Genomic DNA, 27,458 nt, shown 5'->3' on the forward strand with positions numbered 1-27,458 from the left:
TTTTTAAAAAAAAAAAAAATCTTTTTCTTCGTTCTCCCCCAACCCCCTCCCCCCACCACAGAGTGCTTCACTGACCAGAATCTGACCCGCACAGATTAGAATCGCATACAAACGCTGCGTTGATACAATGAATTTTGGACAAACAATGAAGCAGAAAACAACTCTCTGTTTGAAATTATGTAATTTAATATGAATGTAACAATGCTTACTTTTATAATGTTTAAGTAGCGTAATGTTTAAGTTTACGTTCTGCGATTTCAGACTGTCTATGAACGCTTTCTGCAGCCGCAGCTCCTGCTGACAGCAGACCGAGGAGAAAAAACGTTTCTTTGCTCTGATGTGTTGATGACAACGGCAGACATGAGACTAGTGGACAGGTTATTTGTTGTTGTTTTGGTGTAGCCTAGTTACGACCGACAGTAACTGGTTTTGAGTAATAAAATGCCTGTTTAAGACCAACCGCTTGTCGTCCTTTTAACGTTCAGTCGGAAGCTACATTAATTTTGTGCTTTTATATTTTTCCAAAATGATTTGGCAACCCCCAGAAATCATCTCGCGACCCCAATTGGGGTCGGGACCCCAAGGTTGAGAATGGCTGATCTAGAGTAACTATATAACTACACAATTTCTCCCTGAAGTGCTCAGGTCCAAAGAGAACAACTTCAGTTTTGTCTGAATTTAAAAGCAGACAGTTCTGAGTCATCCAGGTCTTTATGTCTTTAAGACAGGCTTGTAGTCTGACCAACCTATTGGTTTCATCTGGTTTCATAGATAAGTACAGCTGAGTATCATCAGCATAACAATGGAAATTTATGCCATGCTGTCTGATAATGTTACCTAATGGAAGCATGTATAAAGTAAAAAGAATTGGTCCAAGCACAGAACCCTGAGGAACTCCATGACTTACTCCAACGTGTGAGGAAGATTCTTCATTTACAAGAACAAACCTGAATCTATCAGATAAATATGACTTAAACCAGCCTAATGCAGTTCCTTTAATCCCAATAACACGTTCAAGTCTCTGTAACAGAATGCTGTGATCGATCGTATCAAATGCAGCACTGAGATCCAACAGGACAAGCACAGAAACAAGTCCGCTATCAGAGGCTAAGAGGAGATCATTGGTAACTTTCACCAGTGCTGTTTCTGTGCTATGATGCACTCTGAATCCTGACTGAAACTCTTCAAACAGATTATTTCTATGTAAATGATCACAACTTGTTCTAGTGACTCTTGCCCAAGCCACTTAAGCAGAAGATCCACTTCCTCACTTGTGTCAGCTTTAAGCCCCTGGTTGCGATTTGGAAGGAATGTCTCCATGCTCTGTAGGTTTGGGGTTTCTCATTAAACTGGGGTGAGCCAGTGGCCACCATCTCATGGTGGGCGAGATATCTTACAAAGTCATTTATGTGTGAGCTGCCATTATTACAGTTCGGTAGCATAGGATAGTGTGAAGGAGAAGGATGCCCATTATAATTTCTAGGTGTGAACTGGTACACAGGAATGGCATGTTCATCCTTGAACCTGACGTGTGGGGTGGAAACATCCCTGTAATACCTGGTAACTGTATCATAGACACCTTCATCCACACCAATACAAGGCTGCTGGGAGGTAAGATTAGGTGAAGTAGGATTGTTTTGTTGTGGGACGAAAGGTCTGGCGCCAACTTTGAGATGTGGGGGTGGTCACTTTTGTCACCTAATTGCTGTTCTGGTTCCCTTTCTCTCAGTTGCTCAATCACATATTTTTCAGTGTGTGTTCAGCTCACAACTGTTTGGCTTGTAACTGGCATCCACAGCAGCTTCTGGTGCTTCTGCTTCAGTAATGTCTGCATCAGCTTAAGTGCTTTCATAGATGCTTCCAACCTAGCTTTTTCTAACTTTAAACTCATTTCATCTTCTTCAGCATAGACCAGACGTGCTTTAGCTACTTCTGCTCTTGCTCTTACTTTGGCTGCTGCGACCCCATTGATAATGCACTAGATCGTCTTGAGCACCAAGCCTGAGAGCTTGTCCTTAGCGATACACTGTGGAAGTATTCATCTGAAATTACTGGCTGCCTGGCGCCCCCTATGCTGCAGATATTCCTCAGTTGTCTTTGTCTCCATGACTGACGCTGATCCTTCCCCGCTCATCGTTTGCTGGGTGCATGTGACGAGTTAACAGTTAGCTTCCAGCCTCTACTGCATTTTCTTGCCTGCTTGATAGTCATGGACTTTCACTGTGGACAGCAAAGTGGTAGAACTTATAACAACTGATAACTCGGTATAACTTCTCTATACACTGACAGCTAGCTAAACTCTCTCCCAACATCGAGACTCTGAAGACTGTTTCTGACAGTCACACCACAGATTTATTGACATGCAAGGAAAGTGTGAAATTGAAACATACGAAACACAGCTTAAACATAGCTATGCTAAGTGTTAAGTCTGGTAACGTGACACAAGTCAAACTAAGAATGTGAGATGGCAAGTAAAGATGTAGAACAGTAACTACATACCCACGATACTGCCTTGGGCATAAGAAATGAACAATACAGCTGAAGAATAGCTTAAACAGGAGGAGGTTCATAAAATATGTGAGTCTTGCTTACTGTGTTTACATTTCCTGAAACTACTGATGCCGCAATAGAACAAATAGCACATAGGAAATTAAATAACCATACAGAATGGAGAAAAAACATGGAAATGCTTATGCATTGTTCATGGAACTGATATAATCAACTTCTATAAAGCTTGTACTTTTTTGCGTTTGGCATGCATTTGACTCTTTTATCCAAAACAATTTACACTGGTAGGTGTATAGGATAAGGGGTTCTTGCCTGAGGACCCCTACTGGAAATAGTAACTTTCATGTAGGGGATTTGAACCTACATCACCCACATGAAAGGTGGCAATTTTTCCACTACACTAGTTGGTTCTTCCAGGGAACTAACCGCTACATTTAATCCAAAAGCTTCTCAGATATAGAGAGCCTTCTCAAGACCTGAAAAGTTGGTTAACAGTGACAAAGAAATAGTATACAAGATACCATCTGAGATGTGCCTGGTCTGTAATTACAGGACATGAGAAGGCTTTTCTTTGCCACTCTTGTTGAGGTACGAACATATACAAATGGATCAAAATATAGTCACATGCTTGAATATGTATTTTTGCCACATATTGGTGCATACACTTCTGATTATACTTTCTCTCTGAATGATTAGAATGGAGGTGTGTATTCCACTCCTTTACAGATTATGGGCCCAATTATGACAGGCTGAGATATGGGATGGACATCATCTGCATATAAATGGATATGAGTACCTAAAGTGAACAGGATTTTTTAGCTTAGAATGGAAAGACCCATCACACCATCCTTAAAAGAAAGTTATTAAACAAGAAACACTCTAACAACAGCCTGCTCTTTTTACATTATTTTCATGCAAATTCAAGCTGAATAAATCAAACAATCAATTTTCATTGTACATTATGCTCTTCCAACTTACACTCTGATGTTGATGTTAATGATGTTAAACCTAAATATCATAATTTCACCTTAAAGAAGAGTATACATCGTACAGGTATAGTGATCTACTGTTCTGGAATATTCAAAATTATGCAGACAGACAGTTACACAGTGATGTGATCACAGGTGGGATGCTTTGTAAAAAATAATACAGAATGCAATGATTTGCAAATTTCATGCATGACAATTGTATTCATGTTAGAAAATAGAATACATATCAAATGTTTTTTATGAAATTTAACTATTTCATGAAAAATATTAGCTCAACTTAAATTTGATGGTAGCAACACTTCTAAAAGTTGGAATGGGACAACAAAAGGCTGAAGAAGTAAGTGCTACTAAAAAGAAACTGTCATGTTCTATGTTCTTTATGTCAGTTGAAAATGATTGTGGTTATGTTGTAAGAGCTTAGGTGGTCTGTTTGGTGTCCTTAATTTAAGTCTTTGTATTTGAGTTAGTTTTATCTGTTACCTGCCATTGTCCCTGCTGTCCATAGTTACCTGATATTCTCTCAGGATCTCTGCCACCACCTGTTGCCACCCGTTGCCATCTGTTGCTAGTTGCTCATTGCCCACTGATCAAATCACCTCCCACTATATATGCTTCTTGTTTTTCATTTTGTGATTAAGGTTGCTCTGGTTTCCGTTTGGTTTTATAAACCTCTTTAGTTTGGAAAGTGCATTAAAAACAAACTCAAGGTGTTCACAGGGAAGAAAAACTCATAATGAACCATTGCAGTCGGCCAAATTATCACTATGAAGTGAGAACAATCTGTTGAAGACTGGTTGCTCCTGTGGTAGCAGGAACAATTCAGTCTCCACCCAAGACTCTGGGAGACTTGCTCAGCCCCGCTTAGGACCTAGAAACCAAAAAACAACAACAGCCAGACATGATCATGACATGTCCAGCATCATTGCAGAATTGTAATCTGAATACCGTGTTATGTGTGGACGAAATTTTAAGAAGGCACAGAGTCAGTTCTTTTTCTGAGGAGATAAGATGTTTTTAATAATATCTTGCAAGAGAGAACCACACAGTACAAAGTACAGCGCTGCTCTGACCACTGAGGCAAATACAATTCAGTTTTAATGCAAATTGTTGTGTCATCGCTCCTTGGATATAGTTGAGCGTTCTTATCTACATTTCCTTTCTAGCTACAGATAAGTTTACACTGACCCAGCTTCAAGTACCATCATCCCTTCTATCCTCCTTAAAATGCAGCTTTATCATATAATGATGTGACGGGCCCGCCCTATATGTCAGGGAGTTTCCGGCTGGTTGTTGGCTGGTCTCTGTGTGTCTTCCAGGTTCAACGGAGGCGGGACTATCGTAAATGAATGCGCTACACCTGGGCCTGGTGGAGCGTGTTTATTCTCATGCTGGCTGGCTCCTGGAGACCCCCTTTTTTCCATGCACGCCGCCTGGGGGGGATGCCGCGCCGCGGCTTTGCTCTTTTGTGTCGTTTTCGTTCCGCACACACACACACACACATCCATACACGCCTACACTACTGATACTGATCTTTTGTCTTCTTTTTAGTAATAAATGTATTACTTTTGTTGCAACCTCGTCTCCTCTGCCGTTCTTGGTTACAGTCCTTGAGCCGGGTTGTAACAAGTGGGGGCTTGTCCGTTCGGGATGGTTGACCCGGTTATTTTCGGAGCTCAAGTGAGACCTGTCGGCGAATATCTGGGGTTTTTATGAATGAAGTCCGTGGTGCTTGTCGCCTGATGTCATCGCACAGCTGTTGCTGGTTGCGGTGTTTGTGAATGGACACTCAGCTGTTTGCTTGGGAGTAGCGTTGAGGGGTAAGTGTGTCTGTTTGTCGAAGTCGCTGCGTGGAGTGGTAAGTTAATGGTGGGCCTGTCAGTTGTTTGGCTTTGTCGAAGTCGCAGTGGGTCCGGTAGCCAGCCGCGGCCATCGTAAGTTGCCGTGGCTCATGTCCCTGTTAGGCTGAAGTGCGGATTCCTTTTGGTGTCCACATCGGGGGGTTGTAGTGTCGTGTGAAAGTGGTTGGAGCAGTTTGCTCGGGGGCACGGCCGAGTCTACAGGTGAGGTTGCCAATTGCTGGTTGCTTCACCGGGTTTGCGGTAAGAAGTGCGTAAGTCCATCCATCCATCCATCATCTGCCGCTTATCCGAGGGTCGGGTCGCGGGGGCAGCAGCTTGAGCAGAGAAACCCAGACGTCCCTGTCCCCGGCCACTTCCTCCAGCTCTTCTGGGGGACCCCGAGGCGTTCCCAGGCCATCCGAGAGACATAGTCTCTCCAACGTGTCCTGGGTCTTCCTCGGGGTCTCCACCCAGTGGGACGTGCCCGGAACACTTCACCAGGGAGGCGTCCAGGGGGCATCCTAACCAGATGCCCGAGCCACCTCATCTGACTGCTTTCAAGTGCATAAGTACCCACCACAACTAGCACCTGAAGACTAGGTGGGGAGTTTTAGTTATTCTGGTTAGGAAGTTAGAGGGACAGTGCTACGGTGGCGTTCAGGCTGTGTATGCGGGGGCTTCATTGGGCTCGGTGTGCTGCAAGGTTGTTTTTTCAGTGGCCAAATAGGCAGTGGACGGAGTGAGTGGTGATGCGAAATGGCAAGTGTGGAGGAGTTTATTAAAGAGCCGTCAGAGGTGTTGCTGGAGGATTTGTCTCGGGAACAATTGATCAGTGTGGCAGAACATTTTGACCTGGATGTTGGTGATAAGAGGATGAAGGAAAATATGAAAAACATTATCAGAGCTAATCTGGCTGACCGGGGCTGTTTTGGTCCAGAAATGCTGGCTCCTGGTCCTGTGAGGAACAGTGGTGTGTCTGTTTGTGAAGATGCAACCTTGACGTTTACGCAGAGGAGGGAGCTATTGTGTCTGCAGACCGAACTTAAAAGGCTGGAGCTGGAAGAACGGAGGTTGAGCTTGCATGCTAGAGGGGCTGCTGGTGACCTTGGTGGTTCGAGTTCGTCATTTGATGTTAGTAAGAATCTGCGTTTAGTTCCTCAGTTCAGTGAACGAGATCCTGACATCTTTTTCTCCTTATTTGAGCATATAGCTGAGAGCAGGGGTTGGTCTGATTCTGAGCGTACACTTCTGCTGCATTGTGTTTTAACAGGTAAGGCTCAGGAAGCCTATTCGGCTCTGTCAGTGGTGGAAGGTAGGGTCTATTTGACTGTTAAAGCTGCAGTGTTAAAAATTTATGAATTGGCTCCTGAGGCGGTGTAGTGCTTCGGAAGTTGCCACGTTTGATTCTGTATGTGATATGATTGTGTTGGAAAAATTTAAACAGGCTATTCCCAACCACATTGCAGTCTACATCAGTGAGCACAAGGTGCAGACCGCCACCGAGGCTGCTGTATTGGCTGATGAGTATGATTTGACACACAGGAGGGACATCCGGGCTTCTGAGGGAGGTATGTATCGGGCCCCAAGTAAATGGGAAGAGAACCGGCCTCCACGCCATGTTAAGTCCGAGTACACTGCACAGGGACAGTTTCAGTCTGACTTGTCAAAGGTTTGTAACTTTTGTAAGGGAAGAGGGCATTGGAAAGCGGAATGCCCAAAAGCTAATGCTTGGCGGGGAAATAACTGGGGCCAGGGGAATTCTGGTGTTGGTGCTGTGTCTGTGGCACCTGCCTCGGTATCACCTCAACAGCTCAAGTGTTGGAGACGGCCTGATTTCTCAGCATTCATCTCTGAACGCCGCGTGTCACTGGTCGGAGGTAACAGTGTACCGATAAAAATCTTGAGGGACACTGCTGCATATGACTCATATATTTTGAGCTCTGTCTTGCCTTTTTCTGGAGACTCTGATACTGGGGACTTTGTCTTGATGCGAGGTATGGGATTAAATGTTGAGCCTGTTCCATTGCATTCTTTGTGTATTGATTGTGGTTTGATACAGGGAGAGGTTGTCATGGGTGTCCACCCCAAGTGGCCAATCAGTGGGGTGGATGTCATTTTGGGGAACGGTCTGGCTGATGGTCCACCACCCCCAATCGTGTCATCTTCACCTGTGGTAACTGGTAACTTGGATGAGACTGTGCAGTGCTTACCTGAAGTGTTTACAGCTTGTGCTGTGACATGGGCTATTAGCCGTTCACACCAGGCGGAGTCTGAGGAAGAAGTGGCTGAAATGTTGTAAATGTAAATGTCCCTGACTCTTTGCTGTCTGTTTCTCGCAGTGTGTTAGGGGCAGAAGAGAAAGCTGATCCTTCCTTGAGCCAGATGTCTGAGTCTGTCCTCTCCCAGGAGGCTGAGAGAAGTGCTGTGGGTGGTTACCTGCTGCAGGAGGGTCTTCTGGTGCGGAAATGGTGTAATGCCACATGGTGTAAACTTTATGGGTGAGCCGGTGTTTCAGATTGTGGTTCCAGAGAAATTTTGTATTGAGATCCTTAAGACATTTCAGGACAAATTAGGACATCTTGGGGTTCGTAAAACGTATAGAGACGACGAGGTGGTGGCCCCTGATGACGGGCTGCTCCGTGGCCGACTGTCGAACAGTGAGACTTTGAAAAATCTACCGTTGTTGTTGGCACATTTGACCGAGGAGCAGAGCTCTCAGTTGTCTGCATTGATTCAGAGGTTTCCTAATCTGTTTTGTGATACACCAAGCCAAAGTGATTTAGTCGAACATGACATCGACGTGGGTACTGCAAAGCCAATTCGCCAGCGGTTCTATCGAGTGTCAGAGGAAAAGCGCAAAGTGATGGATGCCGAGATTCAATACATGCTTGAAAATGGGATTGCAGACACGTCATCCTCCAGCTGGGCATCACCATATTTGCTTGCTGAAAAATCTGACAAAATCCTAGATTTTGCACGGATTACCGAAAAGTAAACACAGTTTCAAAACCTGATGCATACCCGTTACCAAGAATGGAGGATTGCATAGACCAGGTTGGTGCCGCGAGTTTTGTGAGCAAATTCGATCTCCTGAAGGGATACTGGCAGATCCCTCTAACTGCTCGAGCAAAAGAGATCTCTGCGTTCATTACACCTTCTGGGTTATTTGCTTATAAGGTGTTGAGTTTTGGCTTGAGAAACGCGCCAACAACATTCCAGCGATTAATGAACATGGTAGTATCTGGGTTGGACAGTTGCGCAGTATACTTGGACGACGTGGTGATCTACAGTGATACGTGGGAGCAACATCTAGCCCATATTGACAGTTTGTTTAGTCGTTTAAGTGATGCTCGGTTGACCGTAAATCTAACAAAATGTGAGTTTGCTAAGGCTACCGCGGTATACCTAAGAAAAGTTGTGGGCCAGGGGAGAGTAATTCCGGTCAATTCAGAGAGAATTCTAACCTTCAGTAACGACTCTTAATATAAATATTTTCAGACGTTCCTGCTAGCGTAAATGGTAGGTGGTGCCCTATTTCTAAACGAGGTCTTAAGAATTAATATCATAGCTCGAACGCTACAAATGTGTGTGTGCGTGCATGAACATGCAAAATACATGGTACAGGTTTTACATGAGTTGTGCTCGGTTTTGAGTGTGGAGGGCCAGCACACTTCCAATCACCCAGAACCGCAGGACAGCAACCCTCTGCCACCACTAAGGGATTGAGCTGATCAAAGGGGACCAGAGAGAATGAAATTTTGCCAATTGATTTTTTGAGGAGGCAGACATTGTTTCCATGCTAATATAATCTTAAAGAAACTTTTTTGAAACTGGTTAATACACAGATTGTTCTTGGTGTTCCAGTTCATGAGAGTAGATTTGTTTGTGGTATATAACGCTGTGTGAGAAAGTTAATAAGATAAATGAGGCAAGGCAGCTGCTTGTGATTGGGAGATGCGGGTAGATTTAGGAGGAAAGTTTCTTGTTCCCCAAGAAACAGCCTGACTGTTCCATGGGAGGACTTAGTCGTCAAAGCATATGAAAGGAAACAGCTTAGGTGTGTAGAGTTAGGGCCAGAAACAGAGCAGCGAGGATGGAAAGTTAGGATCTGTCCAGTGGAAGTAGGATGTAGAGGATTTGTTGTAAAGTCTGTTTTCTCATTGTTAAGGGAGTTGGGTGTAAGTGGACAGAGTTTGAGGAAAATAGTGAAGGAAGTGTCAGACGAGGCAACAAAGTCCAGCCAATGGATTTGGATTAGAAGAAGCAACAGTAGCTGGTGGCCCAGCAGGAGGAACACTTAGGGTAAACAGACTCCTGGGAGAAGCAAGGAAGAAATCCAGGAAGTATTCAAGTGGAGGGTGTGGCCCATGTGAGCCTTTTGAAACCAAGCAGATATTTCAGGTGAGTGTGCCTGTATGGCCTCGTTTTTTCTGGCATTTTAGTGATTGTAGGACTGTTTAGGTGAGTTTGTCTGCTGAAACTGTTAGTGTGTCTTGTTCTGCCTTCACCTCTGGCACCCTCTTTACTTTCATTACACCCTACCCGAACCAGGGTTTGAATCCCCACCCCGCTATGACTGGTGTACAGTTGGTGAGAGGCTGGGGTAGCTGATAATAATGCTGCTTGTGAAAGGAAAGGTGGTTGTTGTGGTGTGAGGAGCTCTGGGACTCTGGGACGCCAGTGATCACTGTCACATGGAGGTGTCGTGGGCCCAACCAGACAAAACACTGATGAAAGGAGGTTCCCACCTGATGACCCCAATGACATGTTGGTCAGCACTGCTCACTGGTCCATACAGGGATAATAGGGAATTATTCACTGAGTCTGGTACATTTTTTCTTTAGCACAAGTTTCTTGTGTTTACCTCGAATAGTAGACAAGAATAAAACAGCATTCCTCTACCAAGGGTGCAGTAACTGGTCTTCTAGTTTCCAAATGTTGTTGAAAAAAGGTATACTACACAGTGGGAAACATGGCTTTGTCTCAACGTTTTTGAGATGTGTTGCTGCCATTGCAAAGTAAAATGTCTGACTTTCAACATTTTATGTTTTTGTTCTATTGTAAGCTGAATATTCAATTCAATTCAATTCAATTTTATTTATATAGCGCCAGATTACAACAATTGTCATCTCAAGGCACTTAAGTAATATAGTCCAATTCAAGCCAATTGGAATTCAATTCATTGTAATCATAATCCAATTAATTCATATAGAGCTAATTAAAAAAATTAATATCCTAGCTAAGGAAACCAACAGATTGCACCGAAATGTGTCTTCAGTCCAATCTCCCGTCCTGAGCGTGCCTGTGGCAACTGTGGAAAGGAACGACTCCCTTTTAACAGGAAGAAACCTCTGGCAGAACCAGACTCAGGAAGGGTGGCCATCCGCCTCGACCAGCTGGGGTTTGAGAAGACAGAAAAGAGGGAAAAGAGGGGGGAAAAACACCATAACGCCATTCAAAGGATATCTGTTGGAACAGGGAAACATAGGTTAATAACCACAATAATGTCACATGTACATAAAATCAATTTTGAAATTAAACAGGGGGAAAAAGAGAGCAAAGTGAGGAAAGGTGTGACAGATGAGGTCCCCCAGCAGTCTAAGCCTATAGCAGCTTAACTATGGGATGTTTCAGGATTACCTGAGCCATCCCTAACTATAAGCTTTATCGAAAAGAAAAGTTTTAAGCCTAATCTTAAAAGTGGAAAGGGTGTCTGCTTCCCGGACATTTACTGGCAGCTTATTCCACAAGAGAGGGGCCTGATAACTGAAGGCTCTACCTCCCATTCTACTTTTAGAAACTCTGGGAACAACAAGTAAACCTGCAGTTTGGGAGCGAAGTGCTCTGTTAGGAAAATATTGTACAATGAGATCTTTAAGATATGATGGAGTTCGGTCAGTAAGAGCTTTATATGTGAGGAGAAGAATCTTAAATTCTATTCTGAATTTAACAGGGAGCCAATGAAGAGAAGCTAAAACTGGAGAAACATGATCTCTCCTGTTAGTTCTCATCAGAACTCTGGCTGCAGCATTTTGGATCAGCTGGAGGCTTTTCAGAGAATATGTGGGACAGCCCAATAATAAGGAATTACAGTAGTCCAATCTTGAAGTAACAAATGCATGAACTAGTTTCTCTGCATCACCTTGAGACAGGATGTTCCTGATTTTGGCAATATTACGAAGGTGAAAGAAGGCAGTCCTAGAAACCAGTTTTATATGTGCGTCAAATGATAAATTCTGGTCAAAAATAACTCCAAGGTTCCTCACTGTAGAACTAGAAGCCAAGGAAATACCATCTAGAGTAACTATATAACTAGACAATTTCTCCCTGAAGCGCTCAGGTCCAAAGAGAACAACTTCAGTTTTGTCTGAATTTAAAAGCAGACAGTTCTGAGTCATCCAGGTCTTTATGTCTTTAAGACAGGCTTGTAGCCTGACCAACCTGTAGGTTTCATCTGGTTTCATAGATAAGTACAGCTGAGTATCATCAGCATAACAATGGAAATTTATGCCATGCTGTCTGATAATGTTACCTAATGGAAGCATGTATAAAGTAAAAAGAATCGGTCCAAGCACAGAACCCTGAGGAACTCCATGACTTACTGCAACGTGTGAGGAAGATTCCTCATTTACAAGAACAAACTGGAATCTATCAGATAAATATGACTTAAACCAGCCTAATGCAGTTCCTTTAATCCCAATAACATGTTCAAGTCTCTGTAACAGAATGCTGTGATCGATCGTATCAAATGCAGCACTGAGATCCAACAGGACAAGCACAGAAACAAGTCCGCTATCAGAAGCTAACAGGAGATCATTGGTAACTTTCACCAGTGCCGTTTCTGTGCTATGATGCACTCTGAATCCTGACTGAAACTCTTCAAACAGATTATTTCTATGTAAATGATCACAAAGTTGAACTGCAACTATTTTTTCAAGAACTTTGGACAAAAAAGGGAGATTGGATATAGGTCGATAATTAGCCAACACTTCTGAATCAAGAGTAGGTTTTTTAAGTAAAGGTTTAATTACAGCAACCTTAAAAGTCTGAGGTACATATCCTATCAACAAAGACCGATTGATCAAATCCAATATGGAAGTGTCAATTAAGGGGAAAACCTCCTTGAACAGTCTGGTTGGGATTGGGTCTAACATACAAGTTGATGGTTTAGAAGAGACTATTGCTGTTGTTAGCTCAGAAAGATCAACTGGACAGAAGCTGTCTAAATACAATTCAGGTTCGAAAGATACTTCTAAAGCTGCTCTACTTGATGATACATCAGTGATAATAATGGGAAGGATTCCATTAATCTTCTCTCTGATAGAAACAATTTTATTGATGAAGAATCTCATGAAATCATCACTGCTGAGAGTTAAAGGAATACATGGCTCAACAGAGCTCGGAGTCTTTGTCAGTCTGGCAACAGTGCTGAAAAGAAACCTGGGATTATTCTTATTCTCTTCTATCAATAATGAATAATACGCAGTTCTAGCTTTACGAAGTGCTTTCTTATACGTTATTAAACTATCTTTCCAGACTAATTGAGACTCTTCTAAATTAGAGGAACGCCACTGTCTCTCCAGCTTTCTTGCAGTCTGCTTTAACGCACGCAGCTGTGAATTATACCAAGGAGCCAACCTCTTCTGACTGATTACCTTCCTTTTCAGAGGGGCAACATTGTCCAGTGTTGTACGCATTGAAGCTGTAGTGCTGTCAACAAGAGAGTCAAGTTCTACTGGAGTAAAATTTAGGTAGCCATCCTGTGTCATATCAGCACATGGCAGTGAAGAAAAGGATGATGAAATCAACTCTTTAAATCTGGTTACAGCATTCTCTGACAGACACCTTCTATATGTAGAATTCTTCTCAGAAACCGTGTAGTCAAGTAATGTAAATTCAAAAGTTATTAAAAAATGGTCAGACAAGACAGGGTTATGAGGGAACACTGTTAACTGTTCACTCTCAATGCCATAAGTCAGCACAAGGTCAAGGGTATGATTAAGGCAGTGAGTAGGTCTGTATTGGTTCATGACTTTTCAAATAATGAATTGTATTAACATTTTAAACAGTATCTCATCACTACAGTGATTCATTGTGTTTTCCTCACCTTTGGAATTTCATTTGGGCTTTTTCATTTTGGCTTAATCTCACCCCTGAGCAATGGCCGTTTTTTATTTGATTGCCTCTTGATAATCCTTTGATAAAGTGCTTGCTGATCAAGAGATGCCTAGTCTGTAATCTCTACATCCACATGTAATTACAGCTCAATGTTCAGATAATCTAATATCTTATCTTCTCCATGAAGACCTTGTGTGATGTTGGGGGGATGAGAGAAAAACTGAGTAAAAGTTAGAAAAATTAAACATCCATTGTAAAAAATACATTAACCCATTGTAATGGAATGTGTTTGTGATTGAATATCACAGTAAGTGTGCAATTTTCATTGGGAGGACAACGAACACAACACATGATTTAAGCAGCCCATAGGCTGGTGACATTAAAAAAGGCTAACTGGAGACAGGAGTAAAAGAGAAGGGGGGGGGATCTACAGTGCAGCCAATTAATCTATGTGTCTCTAACTGTGAGACTTATTTACACAATCAACAAAAGGGAGGCTGAATGTTCTTTTCCTGAAAAACAATCCCATGGGTCATGTTTACGTGAAGAGAATGACAACCTAGTGTTTAGATAAAATCCTCATTTCTTTACTTTTTGTAATATATAAAGCAGTCGTGCCCATTACTTGTGTTACCTTTTGCAGAAACACGATTTGTTTCCATTTTTTTAGTTGCGTCTATGTTGGTACATCAGTATTTCTTAATAAAGGTAAATCAGAGAAAAGGCTGAGGTGCGCCAGATTAAACAAGAAGTAAAGTGAAAAAAGTGTCATGGAGTTCTCCCTAAAATTATCTAAAGAAGACTTTTGGGCTTTAGAATGTCCTTAAAATGGGTGGAGAAACATTCCTTAAGATTACTGTTAGGAAAATTAATAAATATATTCAGGAATACTTTTTGAAATTCAAAAGCATAGGACAATTAATTATATTGCAACAAGGGAACATTTACATATAGAGGTAGTGATGCAAATGTTCAAAGATACAGAGTTTTCAGGAAGCTTTTATTAAGAAGCTAATAGGGATCTTGTATGTATGCTTTAGACATTTCCTTTTGTCCTGCTGTGAGCAGATAGTGGTGTTGAAACCACCAGGGCTGTGGGACACTTCTTAGAGCAATTAGACAGTCCTGATCTACAAGGTTGGCTGCCCCTCAGTTTTAATCGCTCACTATTAGAAAATATTGAGGAGCAAGAAGGGTGAGGGGAGGGGTCTTCCCCATCATGTAGGTCCTGTTGCCTCTCGCCGCTGCTCGCGACTTCACCCACCTGTGGGCACGTCTTGACTCCCAGGGCACTTGTCCAGGGGCGCTGGGGCAGGCGCTGGCCCACTGTGTGGCTGTCTGGGGCACTTGGCCCTCTCGGATATTGGCTGTGGATTGTGGCTCTGTACACTTATACACTCATTACTAAGCAGGGTTATCATGTAGGTCCTGTGCCATGGCTATTGCATGTTCACACACACACACATTAATTAGCCCAATAGCATGGCAACTGACACTGGAATGAACATGACTATGAGATGGAGATGTGACCTATTCTCTCGGGCTAGAGCTGGGGAGAATAGTTCTCAAAGCAAAGAGAGCGTAGCTGGAAAAAATAAAAGTGATAGACTACAGGGAAATAAGGTCCAGATTTTTCCCTTGTGGCTGGCAAAAAGTAACATCAGTTAGAGGCCTTAAAATGCATCAGGGAAGAAAGAGATGTGTGGGAAAAGAAGGGCGGTGTGGCCGCATCAATCAGTACTTTTTAAGAAGTCAATTGAGCAAGTCGGATGAAGTCCAGCGGCAGGTAGAAAACCACAGTCCGAAGGATATCAATAACACAGCTACGGAGGTGGAGGAGGAGGTTCTAAGAACGGATGCAGCTGATAATGAGGTGAATAGGCCAGTTAGAGAGAGAAATATGGTGCAGAAAGCTAGAGTTAAGTGGCCTAGTGCAAATAGCAACAAAGAATGGGGGCCAGTGAAAGATTTGTTGATGAAATAAGGTAGGTTAGGAGGAAATGTAACCGGTAGGCTAGAGAAGATTGGAGATATAATTTACTCCTATGGTGTAGAAAGATTTGGGGTGCAAGATAGAAAGAGGGCTGAAAGATTACATTTAGTTAAGTCTAGACGGCAAAGAGAGCTAGACAAATTGGTTAAGGAAAGAAGAAAATGAAGAAAGCAGTGGAAAAGAGCTACAAAGGGAGAGAAGGAGGGAATTACTGTTTTGCAGGAAGAATCGAGAAGCAGGCAATACTCAGAAGTGTTGAAAAGGGAAAAGAGAAAAAAGAAAGAATGTGTAAGGACTGCGTTTTACAGGGACCCATTCAAGTTTGTTAAAGGGTTGTTTAACCAGGAGAAGGGAGGGCAGCTTAAAGCAACAAAGTCAGAGGTGGAAGAGTATCTAAGAAATACATATTCAGATCTTGAGCAGTGTAGAGAAGTAGGCCTTCCAACTGACATGCCACCATTAGGATGGATAGCTCATAAGATGGATGTTAGATCACCTAGGTGGAAGGAGGTTGAGGAGGTAGTCAAGCGTGCAAAGGCTTCATAGGCCCTCTTGTCAAATGGAGTCCCCTACCGGGTTTATAAAAGTGCTCCTGATATCCTAAAGATTTTGTGGAGGCAATTAAGAATAGCTTGGGAGAAACAGCTTATTCCTAGAGTATGGTGTAGGGCAGGAGGCGTTCTTATTCCAAAGGAGAAAGAATCCTTGAACCTGAGTCAGTTCCGGATGATCTCTCCTAAATGTAGAGGGAAAGATTTTCTTTAGTGTAGTTGCACAGAGATTTTTTAGTTATTTTGAAAGGAATAGCTTAATAGATAATGCTGTGCAGAAGGCAGGAATACCAGGTTTTGCGGGATATTTCTGGATCTAGCAAATGCATTTGGTTCAGTGCCATGTAGCCTTATTTGGAAAGCGTTTGATTATTTTAGAGTGCCTTTTAGTTGTTAACTTAGTTGGAGCATATTTCCAGGATATTAGTCTGTGCCTAAGTACAGTAGGTTTCACAACAGGTTGGCAGAGGCTAGAAATAGGCATTATGGCAGGGTGTACAATTTCTCCATTAGCATTTACATTGGCGATGGAGATAATTATTTGAGCTTCCAAGTGGGTTGTAGGTGGAGAGAGACGTGAGGATGGCATGCACTTTACACCAGTTAGGGCCTACATGGATGATATGACGCTGGTGACTACAACAGTGCCATTGATGAAGAGAATACTTCAGTAAGTGGGCTGGTATGAAAATCATGATAGAAAGGTATGATAAAACGTTTGTAATAGATGACGAAAAAATTCCAATAATTACGGAAAAGTCAGTAAAGAGTAGGTGGTACCAGGCAGACATGAAAGATGGAGACCAGGCAGTGCAGTTTTGGAAAGATGTTGCTGAAGGACTGAATAGAATAGATAAATCAGGGCTTCCAGGAAAGTTGAAGCTGTGGTGTCTGCAGTTTGGATTGTTTCCTCGGTTGATGTGGCCACTGTCTGTGTATGAGATTCCATTATCTGTTGCAGAAAAAATTATTAGTGATTGATTTTTGTTAGGGGCAACATATGATATATTGACAACTCCCCAGAATCTAACACTCTGAGTAAATGGAGACACGATATGTTCATTATGTGCAGGTACTGCAACTCTAAGGCATATTTTGTCAGGCTGTAAGGCCATTATACGTGGCAACATAACCAAGTATTAAGAAGCTTAGCTGCAGGTATTGAAGATAAATGAAGGCAGGTAAATTTAGGAGGATCTAAATCCAAGAGAGTGGAAGCTCTTATGTTCAAGAGGGGGAGAAAGTTAATAAGACAATAAGGAGGCAAGGCAGCTTTGAAGATGTTTGTGATTGGGAGATGCAGGTAGATTTATGAGGAAAGCTTGTTGTTCCCCAGGAAATAGCCTCTAGAATAGAATGGAGTAGAATGAGTCTATTTCATAGAGCTGACTGTTCCTTGGGGGGACTTAGTAGCAGAAGCATATGAAAGGAAAAAGAAGTGTCAGATGAGGCAGTAAAGTCCAGTCAGTGGATTAGGATCAGAAGAAGCAATAGTAGCTGGGGGCCCAGCAGTAGGAGCACTTAGGGTAAACAGAGAGAAGCAAGGAAGAAATCCAGGATGTATTTAAGTGGAGGATGTGAGTCTTTTGAAACCAAGCAGACATTTCAGGTGAGTTGGCTTGTATGGCCTCGTTTTTGCTGGCATTTTTAGTGACTGTAGGACTGTTTAGGTGAGTTTGTCTGCTGAATCTCCTTGTGTGTTTTGTACTGCCTTCACCTCTGGCACCCTGGCATTAGGGGAATGACTCTTGGGCGACAGTGATCATTGCCTAGCCTCCTGGAGGAGTTTTGGGCCCAGCTAGAAAAAACACTGATGAAAGGAGGCCCCAATGACATGTTGGTCAGCACTGCTAACTGGTCTATATAGGGATTATAAGGAATTATTCACTAAGTCTGGTCCTCTTTTTTAGCACAAGGTTCTTGTGTTTACTTTTAATCAAAAGTCTTCAATAGACCTGTTTCCCCCAACCCCTTAACTTCTATTTTTGGAGTTCCTCAAGAATTTATCAGTTTCACAAACAAGGAAAACAGTATTATAGCTTTTGCCTTCCTTGCAGCTCACAGATGTATTTTACACCACTGGAAAGATTGGAAGCCCCCCTCTGCCTATTCTTGGCTTGTCTTTTCTTCATATCGAGAAAATAAAGTACAGTATTAGGGGCTGCTCTGAAAAGTTTAGGAGAGTTTGGGATCACATTCTCTCTTATGTTAATGCATTGCCCTCTTTGGGTGATTAACAAAACCCATTAAGTTGTTTATTTGAGCAATTAGAACTATTATCATAACATAGGGTATACAATTGTTTGTGCTGGCCTAGATGCAACATACACTAATTTTCAGTATATTCTCTTCCCATATGTTAAATTTTGACTTGGTTTTGTTTTCTTGTGAATTTTGTATTTGTTTTGTTTTATCATTTTCAGCCCTCATGTTGGGGGCCTGAGAAAGTTAGCGTACATATTATTTCTTAGTGTATTTAGAATAATGTAATTTGGGCAACGGAATATCTTTGTCATGATTGTTCTATATCGACTACCTAATGAAGATACAGGTGGGGGGGGGGAGTCCTGTAGCACTATAAGCTAGACCATACCATCTATACCATCTAGAGGAAGCCAGAGTCGAACCACCGACCTTCCGATTGGTGGGAGACAGCTCTTCCTCCTGAGCCACGTAACAGTAGCTATGTGCTAACAGAGCTATAGTACACGTTCGTTCATTCATTCTTGGTCTAAGTATTGGTGAAATAAAGACAGATAATGCCTTATTTAGAGGCTGCATCGTCCCTGCCCTGTTCACTCCGTTATATGAATATACGCCGATCGCGAGTTATCTAAATAGCTTTCGAAGGACGCGACTTTTGCCAAACTGTTCTCGTGAGTAGATAAAGTATTTCATGCCAGATATAAGGTCTAAGTATAAAAATACCGGAGTTCCCCTTTAACTTTCCTCTCATTTCAGGTCACTTGCCCTTCCCTCGTCTGATTGTCCTACCCTGATTCCTGATTGTTTCCACCTGTTCCCCATCACCCCTGTGTTTAAATAGTCTGTGTCTCCCTTTGTCAGTTCCGCTTGTCTTTCTAGCCAGAGAACATATACCATTTATTATTCCATTTCTAGTTTCTTGATCATTCAGGATTTGTATACTTTGTTATTTTGCTACTTTGTTATAGTTTCCTTCCTCATAAGACTGATTTTTGTTTACATTTTTACATTAAATAATTGTTTATTTGTACTTTGTCTTCTGAGTTGTGCTTTCCTTGTTCAGTCATAACACTGTAATATTTGAGCATGGCAGTGAAGAAAAGGATGATGAAATCAACTCTTTAAAACTGGTTACAGCATTCCCTGATTAGACACCTTCTATATGTAAAAGTGCCATCACATGATGAATTTGTATACGTCAACAGAAAACATTGTCATTCCATCAATGCACAGATCATATGTCAAAGTCATTTATTTATCAAACTTTATTGTCAATCAAGCTTACAACAGTACATTGCAAGGAGACTGAAATTTCGTTTATCTAACTCCAAATGTGCACGAGTTAAAATTTGACATACAACTGAGGTATAACTGTATTGAGACTTACAACACACTAGAACATAAAGTGCAATTGATATCAGATATCAGGCATGATAGAGATATTGCTAATAGTAGACAGTAACATATAAAAAGCAACAAACATAGACACTATGAGCATACATCCTAGACTGTCAGTGTTTCAAGAGTCCTTAAGGTATGTATGTTGCTGGAGTGCAATAGTATTGAGTTACAACAAGGTGCAATGAGGCAGAGTGCATAGTGCAAGTAGCATCAAGGAGATGAAAGTTGTACACTTGATATAGGGTAGTGTGTATAGAGTGGTTGTCCTTTGGTTGAGTGTGTTTGTGTGTGTTGAGGGGAGAGGGTAAGGTCTTGCCCTCAGGAGTGAATTTAGCAGTGTGATGGCCTGTGGGAAGAAGGTGGGTAGGGTCTTTGACAATGTTGATGGCTCCTCTTTGACAACGGGATGGTTACAGGTCCTGAATGGGAGGTAGTGCTGATCTTGTGATCTTCTCTGCTGTTCTCACCACCCTCTGTAGAGCTTTCTGGTCGGCAATGTAGCAACTGCCATACCAGACAGAGAGACTACTGGTGAGTATGCTCTCAATGGCTCCCCTGTAGAAGGTGGTGAGTGCTGAAGGGGGGAGACTGGCTCTCCTCATCCTGCGCAGAAAGTGGAGACGTTGCTGTGCTTTCTTGACGAGGGCGGTGGTGTTGGTGGTCCATGTCAGGTCATCAGTGATGTTCACTCCCAGGAACTTGGTGCTTTTCACTGATTCCACAGCAGTTTTTGCCAACTCTTACTGTCTGTGGTCTGTTTGTGAGAAAGTCCAGTAACCAGTTGCAGAGTGGTGTGCTGATGCCATGTGAGGCACAAATGCAATTAACCAACATTATGGCGAGGTGGCTTGGTCTAACAAGCCCCTGATCGTCTCTGTGTGCAAATGTTAATAACCCTGTGTTTAAAGTGTGAAATGTCTTAATCAGCCTCACCCTTTCCCCGGCGCACTTCTGCTATAGGTTACTGTATGAACACGTTTGTTGTGAGTTACACAAATACAAGTATTTACCTTGGGGGTAAATACCCACCACACCTGAAAGAGCAGTGTCACCCATAGTTGTGCCAAGTCTCTGTTCAACCCCCGCCTGTTTTGGCCACACTTCGGCGGTGGGCAGCCAGTCTCCGCTTCACATCCACCTTAATATCAGACCACTCCTTTTTCACCTCTGCTTGTGTGCGCCTCTCAGACCGCACAGCATTAAAGGCCTCGCTCACAGTCTCCCACCCACTCCTCTTACGTTTGCTGCTTATATCGTAGGACAGCGTGCCAAAGAGCACATTTTTGCGTGCCTCCACTTCAGAAAGTAGCACCTCCGTCTTGCTTTCCATTAAGTTCTTCTTTTTTCCCGTCTTACTCATTCTTTTTTCTTTATTTTCTGATCATGCAGAGAGAGGAATCGCAGGTGCAGGATTCATTTAAATATTATTTGCATATTTAAATCGGGACGTGGACAGGGAGGAGTCGGGTACTCCGACATGTGCGCTCAATTCTACGTTGATTGGGATGTATAAAGGAAAGGTGCTTGGATTCATGCGTGGGCACACATTGATACAACCGGATATTTTTGTGTGTGGGAGGGCGTTTAGGTTTGAGCGTACACCATGTTTGGCATGTCTCAGGAGGACCTGGAAAAACTTGTCCATGCATTCATCTTTAGTAGGCTTGATTATTGTAACAGCATCTTTACAGGACTACCTAAAAGGTCAGTTAGACAACTGCAGCTCAGTCAGAACTAAGCTACTCGAGTCCTCACTAAGACCAAAAAAGTGGACCACATCAGTCCAGCTCTGGGGTCTTTACACTGGCTGCCTGTCCATTAGAGGATAGACTTTGATGTTCTGATGCTGGTCTATAAAGCTCTGAATGGTCAAGGACCAAAATACATCAGTGACCTCCTGACCCACTATGAACCTTCCAGGCCCCTCAGGTCATCTGGATCCGGTTTTTTATCAGTTCCCAGAGTCAGAACCAGACATGGAGAAGCTGCATTCAGCTTATATGCTCCACATGTCTGGAACAAACTCCCAGAAAGCCTCAGATCAGCTGAAACACTATTTTCAGCTGCATTTGAAAAGTTTCAAAATGTAATCATATTTTAACTACTGATTTTATCATCATTTATGTTTTTATTAGTTTATTTTATTTGATCTTTTATATATATATCACTTTATTAAATTTTTATTCAATCTTATCTTTATTGTTCTTATTTCTTTCTTTTAAATTTTTTTTTCTTCTGTTTTAATGTCTCTGTAAATCACCTTGTTGTTGAATTGTGGTATATGAATTAACTTGCCTTGCCTAGCCTAAATAACTTTTTGTTGAAAATTGATTGAACATTTGTAATTTCACTTCTGCAGACCCACACCACCGCTGTGTTTGAATTTCCACTGCAGCATGGTTGTCTTTTCCTAATGCTTTAAGAATTTTCCACGAGGTCAAGGAAAAGAGGACAGGAAATACTAAAAGCACTAGTAAAAGAGTATTTTTGACCATTCGACTGGACCCATCCTCTGTTTTCTACTAGGCATGGTTGTCTGCTGGGCAGTGATTGCTCATTACGCTTACTTGTGGCCCTTTACCTCTCAGTGTCTTAACTACCGCAGTCTGCTCCTCACTGAATTGTCAGCTTGTCTTAGGGGTACTTTGCATGTCCAATCTTTTGTCTTATTCACTATGAAGACTTTTTTGTGTTTGGTGATTTTGTTCATAGTTCTTTTATTTACGTGTTTTCTTAGTTGGTATTTCATTTAAACTCTGTGTTTAGATTTTGTCATTATCCCTCATATTCTCAGTTCCTGTCAGGATCGAGGAAAAGGTAGGACCCAGATGCAGCTCTCTTGGTACTATGACTATGACAACACAAGACTATGAGGCAGGAAAACCAGAATTATCTTTTGTGCAGCGAAGCATGGAGGGATAGTGAGGATTCTGCAGTGACTCAAAGTAAACCAGGAAGCTAAATACTGTCTAGGGAGTGATCAGTGAATGCGGTGCAGCTGTGAACAATTAACCAGGTGACTTGAGTGAACTGAACGTGACAGGGAAAAAACATGGCTAGAACATAACATGATTAAACAGACTGTGACAGTTCCCCTGTTTGGTACTCATCTCCACTTTCACAACTCAACACATTTAGTTCCTCAGGGTTCTGTGCTTGGACCGATTCTTTTTACTTCTCTTCTCTTTGGACCTGAGCGCTTCAGGGAGAAATTGTCTAGTTATATAGTTACTCTAGATGGTATTTCCTTGGCTTCTAGTTCTACAGTGAGGAACCTTTATTATTATTTTTGACCAGAATTTATCATTTGACGCACATATAAAACTGGTTTCTAGGACTGCCTTCTTTCACCTTCGTAATATTGCTAAAATCAGGAACATCCTGTCTCAGGGTGATGCAGAGAAACTAGTTCATGCATTTGTTACTTCAAGATTGGACTACTGTAATTCCTTATTATTGGGCTGTCCCACATATTCTCTGAAAAGCTTCCAGCTGATCCAAAATGCTGCAGCCAGAGTTCTGATGAGAACTAACAGGAGAGATCATGTTTCTCCAGTTTTAGCTTCTCTTCATTGGCTCCCTGTTAAATTCAGAATAGAATTTAAGATTCTTCTCCTCACATATAAAGCTCTTAATGACCGAGCTCCATCATATCTTAAAGATCTCATTGTAAGATATTTTCCTAACAGAGCACTTTGCTCCCAAACTGCAGGCTTACTTGTTGTTCCCAGAGTTTCTAAAAGTAGAATGGGAGGCAGAGCCTTCAGTTATCAGGTCCCTCTCTTGTGGAATAAGCTGCCAGTAAATGTCCAGGAAGCAGACACCCTTTCCACTTTTAAGATTAGGCTTAAAACTTTCCTTTTTGATAAAGCTTATAGTTAGGGATGGCTCAGGTAATCCTGAAACATCCCATAGGTAAGCTGCTATAGGCTTAGACTGCTGGGGGACCTCATCTGTCACACCTTTCCTCACTTTGCTCTCTTTTCCCTCCTGTTTAATTTTATTGATTTTTTGTACATGTGACATTATTGTGGTTATTAACTTGTGTTTCCCTGTTCCAACAGATACCCTTTGAATGGCGTTATGGTGTTTTTCCCCCTCTTTTCTCTCTTCTCTGTTTTCTCAAACCCCAGCTGGTCGAGGCGGATGGCCACCCTTCCTGAGTCTGTTTCTGCCAGAGGTTTCTTCCTGTTAAAAGGGAGTCGTTCCTTTCCACAGTCGCCACAGGCATGCTCAGGATGGGAGATTGGACTGAAGACAAATTCCGGTGCAATCTGTTGATTTCCTTAGCTAGGATATTAATTTTTGAATTGGCTCTATATGAATTAATTGGATTATGATTACAATGAATTGAATTCCAATTGGCTTGAATAGGACTATATTACTTAAGTGCCTTGAGATGACAATTGTTGTAATCTGGCGCTATATAAATAAATTGAATTTCTTTAGAGAAGTAGTTTTGTGTTCAGAGTTGTCATCTTAACCACTCGCAAACCATCAAAACGCAGGATACATCACACTTGATCATAGATATACATAAAAAAATATGTATTGGTACATCACAACTTTAATTAATCTGCTTTCTCATGTATGCTCCTTTTGCTACTATTTAGACTTGTCACTATGGTGTTTCTCAGTTTTTTTTATTCTGACATCACTGCACAGGTCCAATGGTCTTCTTGTCTTATATTGTTAGGGCTACACATTGTTAGGGCTACACATAGTCTTTGTATAAGTTCACTGTAAGCTACACTCTGCAGCAAGCATTTGATGGGCTTGGCTACAGCAACATGTATGCAGACATGTACATGGCAATATCTGTTGAATCATAGTGGGCTGCTACTGTAAAGACCAACACAGATTCTAAGCTTCACAGATATGTAAAGTTTTTTTTACAGCAGCCCCAGCATCACCTTTGACCAGCCATAACTTCATGCTACCCTGCTATCAGATGATTTGAAGATAACTGTATAATGACCATCCTAAATTTCTGAAAATTATTTCGTGTTAGAAAATTATTTCAGGCTATTTTTGCTTGCAAGACCATGACACCGGCCATCATTAAACCTGTTTCACAGTCCAACATAAAAACAAGGTTTAGGGGCCACAACTAATAGAATTGCCACAGTTGTTTGACAATGATGATCATCTTTTGTCTGAGATGGCTCAAAATCCATCTACCCATCCATTTTCTATACCCGCTTAATCCGACTCAGGGTCACAGTGGGGCTGGAGCCTATCCCAGCTGTCATTGGGTAAGAGGCCGGGTACACCCTGGACCATCACAGGGCCACACAGACACAAATGACACAAACAACCATCCATGCTTGCACTCACTCCTAGGGATAATTTAGAGTCATCAATTAACCTGATATGCATGTTTTGGTGTGCTGGGAGGAAGCCAGAGAATCCAACGAGAACCTACGCATACACAGGGAGAACATGCTAGGCCCCAACTGGGATTCAAACCAGTGACCCTGTTGGTGAGGCAACAGTTCTAATCACCACACCACTATGTAGTCCCAGCTCATCATTGTGCTTTGTATATTGGGGCAGTGTCTGGACTCTAGGGAACTCTTATCCCATTCTCCATCGTGTCATGATCTTCCAAGATACCCCATCAGTGTTCTTTGTGCATCATTATATTGAACTTCAGTTAATCTCTCCTTATCGAAAGTCAGTCAAATTTACACTTGAAAATTCTGAAGTACTAAAGAAACAGTTTAGATTACTCATAAGCCCAATATCAAACTCCTTGTTGTACATTTTTGAGGCTAAAATATCCAGTGGGTATATCCAAAACAGCTCACATTTTAGATGAGAATTCAAATTAACTTATGCATGTTTAATAACTTTGATTAAAATGTGCTTCTCTTTTGTAACCCACAGAGTTTGAAGTTACATTGTTTTTTATAGTAACTTTATATTGTGTTTACCAATATAGGTCTTACATGGATGGGTGGTTTTGCAAAAGGCAAAACTGTAATGGAACAAGCCCATTTCTAGGATCTGAAATGCATGTGTATTCCACCACCAAATTCAATATGCAGGAAAAACCCTGCCTCCATGAGATATTTCAGTCCTATGTGGAGGGACAGCATGTTGTTGTAGCAGAGCAGGCAACAGGTGAGATAAAGAAATTGGCTCGTCTGGGTGTGGGGTGACTCCTTGATGTCGTTCTACTGAAGGTTTAAGTAAGTCATTTAAATCCCTCCTTGGAACACTAAATAATGTTGAAAATGGGTCACTTTGGACAGAATGCTCATAATATTCATCAGACAGAACATCATATCTAGCATTAGGTACGTCACTCCTCAACTGTTGAATCTGTTCAAAAAGAATAGCTTCTGTACGTTTAGAGTGTTGCATAAACTCTCTTATTTCTTCAAAAATATATGGTCTAGAAAGTGCCTGACTCACAACTCTGACTGCATTTACTTTTGGCCGTACCACTGGTTCAGGGTCTCCAAATTCTGCAGCCATAGCTGCCATAGTTTTTCTTTAGTTTCACGGCCTCTTTCATGTCCTACTCTTCTCATTTAGCCAGTATCCTTCATCCACTTGTTACAGGCACAGAAATCCCACTTCTGACACCAACTGTGGCAAGATGACCCGTAGCCATGGAAAGAACAAGGCATCACACTGGCTTGAATGATCAGGGAAACAGGATGCCATTTATTTTCTGCAGATGAATCCTTCCAACATAGCAACGTATTCTCATGAAAGGGTTTGTATGGAAAACTTAGGAAAAGTTATGTACAGATTTTCGTGCATTATCCTACGAATATCCAATGACACGAGCAACAAATACGCATGGACAATTCCCTGCAGTGAAAAATGGCTTCCATTCATTTCAGCTATTTAACACACCCCTTTCCGTCGTTGAAACATATTTTTATGCTTTCATAACATAGCTTTTTTCACGACATAAACGTACAGGTCAGGGTTATACTTTTTCAGTTGACAAATGTGCAGATATACGTTTTTTTAAACCTTAATAACAACCCTGACCGAAACCCGGAAGCACGATATAAAAACTACAGTACTAAATTGCCATACACGTTTTGTAGTTTGAATGTGTTTCCTCTAATATGTGAAATTGTGGCCATGAGACCTATTTTAGGTTTTGGGGTTGTGAAGTACATCTGTTTGGTCAGACTTGATCTTGCTTATAGTTAAAGGGGAGAAATCAAATTTTTTCTAGGTTTTGACCCTACTTAGTGGCGCCCCCTACAGGTGTCCCACAGATGATGGTAGTATAGGTCAAGAGATTTCCAAAACTGTTTAAAACTGGCCTGTAGCCCATTTTGTTGCTGCTCTGTAAGCCTTCAAAAGTGTCTCAGGTTCAAGGTTCAAAGGTCACCTCTGAGGAGCAGGAGCAGCCCACAATTTTCATACTGACATATGTTACTCCCTGAATCAAGACCTTTCCAATGATGTCATCACTTCTGTCCTACACACAAAGTTTAATTTTCATCTCGCTCCAAGGCCCTTTGAGGTGGTAAGCCCTGACTGCAGACTGCAGATCGGGGCGGGGCTCAATGTGTACTTGCATTGAACCGCAGAAGAAGAATCTGTGCAAGAGAAGAAGAAGAGCGGTGTAAAAAGATTAGTGTATTACTGGTGAATAGTGAGAAGTGAATATTGTTAAGACGAAGATTACAATTTGCAGAATGGAAGTAAGCAAGGTTTTTCTTTTGTGTTAATGTGCTATTTTGCAATATTTGTGACAGACAAGGAAGGAAGTAAAATATGCTATGCTCTCTGTGATGATACACTGTGTTTTTAGTTATTAACTTTGTTATTAACTTATGTCATGGCTGGACTGGTAATAGAGCATTTTCACGGTAGGCTG

The 27,458-nt window shown here is 41.9% G+C and overlaps 1 protein-coding gene across 1 annotated transcript; it reads right to left on the reverse strand.

Annotated features, from left to right (window-relative positions):
- Positions 1–10,986: 10,986 nt before the first annotated feature.
- Positions 10,987–20,659, reverse strand: LOC140316991 (uncharacterized). The gene is made up of 4 exons (XM_072395070.1): positions 20,614–20,659; positions 20,071–20,315; positions 15,943–16,015; positions 10,987–11,936 (listed from the first exon to the last, which is right to left on the reverse strand). Exons 1-4 carry the CDS (start codon positions 20,657–20,659, stop codon positions 10,987–10,989), a joined length of 1,314 nt encoding a protein of 437 aa, XP_072251171.1.
- Positions 20,660–27,458: the final 6,799 nt, after the last annotated feature.

This window comes from Leuresthes tenuis, unplaced genomic scaffold (genome assembly GCF_036924035.1).
Source record: "Leuresthes tenuis unplaced genomic scaffold, fLeuTen1.0.hap1 SCAF_10, whole genome shotgun sequence".
Taxonomy (NCBI): Eukaryota; Metazoa; Chordata; class Actinopteri; order Atheriniformes; family Atherinopsidae; genus Leuresthes; species Leuresthes tenuis.